This window comes from Oryzias melastigma, linkage group LG3 (assembly GCF_002922805.2).
Source record: "Oryzias melastigma strain HK-1 linkage group LG3, ASM292280v2, whole genome shotgun sequence".
In the NCBI taxonomy this organism is placed as follows: domain Eukaryota; kingdom Metazoa; phylum Chordata; class Actinopteri; order Beloniformes; family Adrianichthyidae; genus Oryzias; species Oryzias melastigma.
The window spans coordinates 25,440,988-25,448,188 of NC_050514.1; the positions used below are offsets into that span (position 1 = coordinate 25,440,988).

Sequence of the window (7,201 nt, forward strand, 5' to 3'; positions counted from 1 at the left end):
AGAAATAAAATTATAGAGGTGGAATTCACTGCCTGAGGTAACAAAAAGGTAAGGTTGGTCTTTTGGAAGCTGTTGCTCAAAGAAAAATCAAAGTTTCAGTGGACTGAAATGCCACAAATGCCACGATTTGGGAAATACCGTGTATAATATACACCAAAAACGGGTTTTGCGTGCATATAATACGCGCGGTCCTAAACGTGTTAAAATGTGTTTTTCATGTTTGACACATCCCCTGGTGGAGCCGTGAGCATCACAGACGCCCCCACAAACAAACAATTTGCTTTTCTAACCCTAACCATAACCGTAATCCTAACCTTAACCGGGAACGACGTCATTTAGAAAAGAGCCGGAGGATTTCTGACCACGTGATCAAAACGAAACCTAAAAAGTCGTGTATATTGTACGTCGGCGCAACCCATCCTCTACCATTGCGTATCATATGCACGCAAAAACCGTGTTTGGCGTATATTATACACGGTATTTCAGAGTGCAAAGTCGTGGAATATGTACGCATTTTACTGAGAGTGTGTTGCAAATGCAAACAATTCTCTAAATTATCTGAGGGACTTTGTAGATCACACCTTGTGGACCTTGGAGCTGTCAGTTAAGGCAATATAATTACAAAGTGTCCTTGGAAGTGACGGTCATAAAGAAAACAAACTGCAAGAGTACAGAACATTGTATCCATTCAAAAATACTGAGAGTATCCAGATGATAGCTTGATGTGGTTCTCAGAGCAGTTCGTCGTTTTCCAATGAAACTATTGTGTGGTTGATTACATGAATAGCTTCTTGTAGTTTTTTGCTATATTTGATAATGACTAACATATAAATACAAATAGCAGTTGTTAGTGTCATAAATGGTAGAAAAGTTCACTTTAAAATGTGGCTTTATGTTGTTTATACGTTCTGACAAACAGTTTTAATAGTGTTTTAATATCTCTGCAGCGCAAAAATGAAAAACTTCTGGACCTGGACTTGTCTCTTCTGGCTTTGTGCATCAGTGGTTCAGGCAGGAAAGGTGCTTGTTTTCCCTCTCGATGGGAGCCACTGGGTGAACATGAAAGTCATCATAGAGGAGCTGTATTCCAGGAACCACCAGGTGACCGTCATCCGACACAAAGACAGCTGGTACATCAAGGAGAACTCCCCGTTCTATATGTCGATTACATTGGATGCTGAGTCTGGATTTGATGAACACTCTTTATCTTTATATGTAACTCAAATGCTAGAAATGCAAAAAGGAGAATTTTCTGTCTGGAAGCAAATGCAACTGGGAATGGAACAAATGGAAAAAGCTTCAGAGTTCCACATGATTGCCCGGAAAACTCTGGAAGGTATTTTTGAAAACAAAGAGATGCTGCAGATGTTAAAGAACTCTAAGTACGACCTCATCCTGACAGATCCGGCCATAGCAGGAGGGGTTATTCTTGGTCATTATCTCAAGTTGCCCCTTGTTTTTAATGTCAGATGGACCACTCATGGCGAAGGACATTTCCTAATCGCACCGTCTCCTTTGTCTTATGTCCCATTAGTAGGAACTAAGCTCTCTGACAAAATGAGCTTCTTCCAAAGAGTCTTAAATTTTCTTGTTTTTTATCTAGGTCAGTTCAACTATGAGAGAGTTATTACACCCCATTATCAGGATATCATGGATAAATACTTTGGCCCAAATGTGGATTATTTCTCCTTATTTCAAGCTGCAGACCTGTGGCTGATGAGAGTGGACTTTGTGTTTGAGTTCCCTCGCCCCACCATGCCCAATGTGGTCTATATGGGAGGTTTCCAGTGTAAACCTGCTGAACCACTTCCTGATCACTTGGAGGATTTTGTACAGAGTTCTTTAGAACATGGATTCATCATCATGTCACTAGGAACGCTGATTGCAGATCTACCTGCTGACTTAGCAGAAGAGATCGCTGCAGCTTTTGCTGAATTACCACAGAAAGTCATCTGGAGGCATAAAGGGAGCAGACCCTCCACTCTGGGAAACAACACTTTACTGGTTGACTGGATGCCACAGAATGACCTTTTAGGACACCCCAAGATTAGGCTGTTCGTAGCTCATGGTGGCACTAATGGGGTTCAGGAGGCTATGTATCACGGAGTTCCTCTCCTAGGACTTCCACTGATTTTTGACCAGAAAGATAATCTTCTTAGAATTGAAGAACGAGGAGCAGGAAAGAACATAGATTTTTTTACTATGAACAAAGAAATATTCCTGCAGGGCTTGAAGGACGTCCTGAATGAACCCTCCTACAGGATGAACATGCAGAGACTCTCCAGGCTGCACAGAGATACGCCCATGAGGCCGCTGGATACTGCCCTCTTCTGGATAGAGTTTGTCATGAGACACAAAGGAGCTGCTCACCTGAGAACAGAGTCCTACAAGCTGCCCTGGTACTCCTACCACTCTGTGGATGTCATGGTGTTTCTACTAACAGCTGCTGGGCTTCTGATGTTCTTTGTGGTCAGGATTATGTGTTTTTGTGGCAGACTCTGTTTCAAAGGAAAACAGAAATGTGAATAAGCAAATCATTTTGACCTAAGGTTGTTGTGTTTGAAAGTAATCTGCTGCTGTTATAGTCTAACTTCTTTATCTATATAATTTTCTACATAGATTTGAAAATAATTATGTCATAGTGGACAAAATAAGGAAAATAAAAGCAAATGATGTAAAAAAAAAAGTTAAAAAATCATTACATTCCTTTTTACAATGAAAAAATATCACCTCTGGTATATTTTTCTTGTATGCAGGTAGGAAATATATATTAAAAAATTACATTTGTATGTGTACTATATCTACATTAACACTGACACATAATAAATTGTGCTATTTCTTGTCCAAAACATGATGTTCCTCTTTTTTAACATTGTGTGAGTAAATGGTTGATGTGTAAGAAGTTTTTATTCCTTTTTTTTTATCATGTCTTCCTTTACATTTAACCAAACTTGACATCCATGGGTAAATCTTTTTACCTCTTTTTTTCTTTATTATATTTCAATATTTTGCTTAATTTTAGATATTTTAAAAATATATATATGTTAATTGAGACAAAAATATATTTAAGTTGATTAATAAATATACTGTTATAATGTGATCCAAATGTATGTTTTGTTTTGCTTTTGTTTTATAGTGTTTATTTTATTTTGAAATGTGTTTTTGATTTCCTGTTCCTGTCCACTCCAGGTATGAGGAATCTATTGATGTGGGTGTGTCTAAATAAATAGGGGAATTACTCTCAGCTGCTGTGAGAGTGGAGTGAGAGACAATGGAATTGTTTGGGATTATTTTTTTAACAATTTATTGCATTTTGACACGGGACTCCAGGTACCACACAACACCATTGTGCAACTAACCTGCAGACAATTACGTTCTACTCTTGAGCTTTCATCATTTACATTTTAATTCAGTAAATGTAGCATCTACCTAAAAGCAAATACATTTATGTTTTTTTTTATATATATTCGGGCGTTAAATGCTTAAATAAAAAGTTAGATGATTTATAAAATTGTAAAATCTTCATATTATCCTATGTGATAAATGAAAATGTTGCTTTACTTACCCTTAATGCTGTGTTTTTGCTGTGCAACTGTCATTTTTAGTTGGTTTTATTTTTATTTTGCTGCTCCGTTTTTGGAAAATTATTGAAGGAGAGCATTTATAAGGTTTTCTTAATGGCTTGTCTCATTTTAAAGTGTGGCACAGCATAAGGAACGCGTTATCTCCTCCATGCCAAAAGTAGGCTTTTGGGGATTTGAACACATCCAATGTCACACAAAGATTAGACTAACAAGCCAGGTGTTATAATGGGCTCTAAAGCTTAAATCCTTTCGTTTTGTGGGCTTTAATGTTGTGGGATTTTTGGTAATGTGTGGACAGCTCAGTATTACGTTAATGTGACACATGGCTGCATTAACTTCCTCCTTTATGTTTGTCTATCTTGTTAGATGATAAGAATTGAGCGCTGGGATTTTTTTTTTCTTTCCCCAGGCAGGGAAATGAAAGGATTTGAACAGTGTGAAATTATTGAATTTTCACGCACAGAAAACATCGTGTTCCCCAAGATTAAAAACAGAAGCTCAATTCAGACACTGCAAAAAATATATATATATATTTCACAACTCTCCCCAAAATAACACCCTAAAAAAGAAAAGACTTTTTGAGCAAGAACAGTAAACCACAAAGACTCTGAATAACTAATTACCTTATAATATCTGAGAGGAATATGAGTAAAGATTAGATGCTTAAACTAGCATCAACTCTAAAATAAAATGTATATTTACAAACTTTCAAGAACCAAAAAAAGAAAAAAAAATGTAAGAAAAGTTTCAGAGTTTTGCTCAAATAAATATGTTTTATTACAAAAAATGATTAAAAAAACTGTAGTTTTTAAAGATTTAAAAATACACTTTATCTTGCTTAACGTTATTTTCAGATATGATCCAAACCATAATGTTCTCAACGTCTAAAACATAAATCAGATCACTGGCTCAGATAAAGTGAGACCCTGCTCAATGCAGATGCTTCATTTTCTTTTTTTTTTTTCTTGGCACAAACACATCAAACAAAACGCTTCATCTCAACCATAAATGATATAACTTGACTAATATCAAAACAATAATAGTAAAATTAATTTGACACACTATGGATTTCACAAAACAAGCAGGAAAATCAAATTGAGGCATAAAATCATTTTAAAGTAAAAATAAAATGTTCATACCATGCAACCAAACACTCTAAAAAATGAGTCGTATTCACAGTTTGAGCTTAAAATTTGGATCTGAGGTTAATGAGACATTTAAGCTTAAAATAAACAGGATTCTGTATTAATTTCACTTTTTAGCTCCAAAAAACGTGAACAATTTACTCAATGTTTAACAAAGCTTGAACATATAGAACAATTACATAGAGAGCACCACCAACAATGCATGCTGCCTGCACAAACTTGCAAGAAAAAAACAACACTCTAATATGACATTATTTGAAAAAAAAAATCACACAACACAACCAAAAATCAAGTCCATTTGTGGTAGTTACAAGGCTCCAGGGACAGTAGGGCAGGTGTGGTGGGCGGCGTACGTCCTCTCATGATGTTCTGTTCTGTAGAGAGCTCATTCTGAGCACGGTGAGGTCGGCTACTTCTGCATCCTGCATCTCCACTTGTTGCTGGCAGCTCTCTCTGATGACGTACACCACCAGACCCACGCAAATGAAAATAAGGAGGACTATGCCTATAACCTGGATGCAAAAACAGTACAGGTTTAGCGGTTTGACGTTCAGAAACTAGAGTCAGATGAGGAGCTTACCTGAGAAAAGACAAACAGCTGCTGGGAGCGGACCATGAGCTCCTGAGCGGTGACGTCCCCCTCTTTGACCGGCTCGCACCACTTCTGCGGAGCTGCCTTGTCAACAAGTACAAATCTGCCCTCCCAGTCTGTCATCGCACAGGCAAAGTATTGACCGTCCAGAAACAGCAGGATGAGCCACACGACTGCCGGAACAAAGCTGGAGAGGGAAACAGTCTTCCTGCACCAGGCATCACACCTGCATCCCTGAATGATCAGCATCAAGGTGAAGGCCATGACGGCAGGAATGATGAAGAACGCAGAGGAAAATGCTCCGTTCCATGTAGGGCTGCAAGGACACTCAAACTCCAGCTCCACCAGCTTCTCTAGTCCCATGAGGATGAAGCCAAAAGCCACATTTGATACCAGAGGACTGTTGCTAAGTTCATTTTTCAGCCTGGCGAGCCATTGTTGTCTACTTTCCATACTAGATTGACCGAAAAATGGAGGCTAACGCTGTAAAAAGCCCAAATGGGGGTCCAGCGTTGTGAACACATTGGCAACAGCTAAGTGATGCGTACTTAACACATCCAGGGGTAAGTTTTCCCCTCAGGCAAAATGCCACACTTCAACTCTGATTGGGTTCGAACAAAGGAGGGTGTGCCGACTGTGCTGACATTTCTCCAGCTGATTGGCCTGTGTGAGGTTTCAGGTGGGGGTTATATTTCAAATGCGATGTGAACAAACCGGAGGGCGGGCTGCAAAGTGGAGGGAACTTTACTCTGGAGTTGAGCACAGGCAAGCACTTTTAAACAGAAACTAAAGAATATGTACTTTTTTATATTCCCTAGGGGCGCCACTTTTTTATTTTTTAATTAATTTAACTTTTAAAAAAAATATAAAGTTGCAACTTTTACTATAATGTTTTTTTATTATCTTCTGGGAAACTGAAAGATGTGCTTTAGAAGTGCAAAACTCTCCTTTACATTTATGTTTTCCCACATTTTCAGTTAGAAGTTGGCAGATATATTTGGGTCTTTTCAAAAGTTGGTACATTCCGGAAAGATAACACGCTTTATAACCTGTGTTCAGATTATAAATGATTTTATGAACATATTGTTTTTGGTTATTTTGTGCAAGAAAAAGGTTAATTCTGAAAATGTATTTACTTAATGTATTAATAATTATGGCTAAATATTACATACATAAAACTAAATATGTTAACAAAAAACAGTTTTTTAGGTTTTTCACAAAGAAATTGTTTTGTACATTTAAAAAAATATTGAAAGCTGTTAAGACAGTCACAGCCTCTCTTGTTTGGCACCTTAATTTTATTTATTTATTTTTTTCTCTTTCAGTTGTACCTCCTGGCAAGTTCAAATTCATTATTCTGTAATTTTCAGAACTATTTGGAAAGTCTTGTATGATTCTTTATACAGTATGTGCTATACTATGAAAAAAAAAAAAAAAAAAAGTGCTTTCCCCAGAAAGGCCGCATGAGGGCGCACGCGCTGCGGCGCAGATTAAGGGCAGGAGGGGATTATAGGAGGCCATGTTGAACTTTCAAGGGGGGATGTGGCACATGCAGTTTGAGAGCACCCGGGCCACTGATGAGATGACATAATTTATAAATGACCTTAGTGCGCTCAAGAGCATCCGCATCCTGGCAGAGGAAGATGGGAAATTATAGGGAAAGGAAGAAAACAGATAAAAACCTGTTAAAAAAAATAAAAAATAGGGACAGGACAGGTGTTGTTTTAATGTCTTTAAATGTACACATTTTAAAACACACACATAAATATATATATATATATATATATATATATATATATATATATATATATATATATATAGCTGGTAAAAGAAGTCAATTGTGACATTTTTGATTATAATAATAATGTGTTGCTTAAATA

General features: G+C 37.2%; 1 protein-coding gene across 1 annotated transcript; it reads left to right on the top strand.

The window, feature by feature from the left end:
* Positions 1–2,686, top strand: LOC112160710 (UDP-glucuronosyltransferase 2C1-like). Its single transcript, XM_036211204.1, has 2 exons — positions 1–48; positions 948–2,686. The coding sequence occupies exon 2, from the start codon at positions 955–957 to the stop codon at positions 2,527–2,529; it is 1,575 nt and encodes a 524-aa protein (XP_036067097.1). The 5' UTR covers positions 1–48; positions 948–954; the 3' UTR covers positions 2,530–2,686.
* The last annotated feature ends 4,515 nt before the right edge of the window (positions 2,687–7,201 follow it).

Excerpts from the sequence above, each read along its gene's own strand:
- LOC112160710 (XM_036211204.1), top strand. The coding sequence starts at position 955 with ATGAAAAACTTCTGGACCTGGACTTGTCTCTTCTGGCTTTGTGCATCA.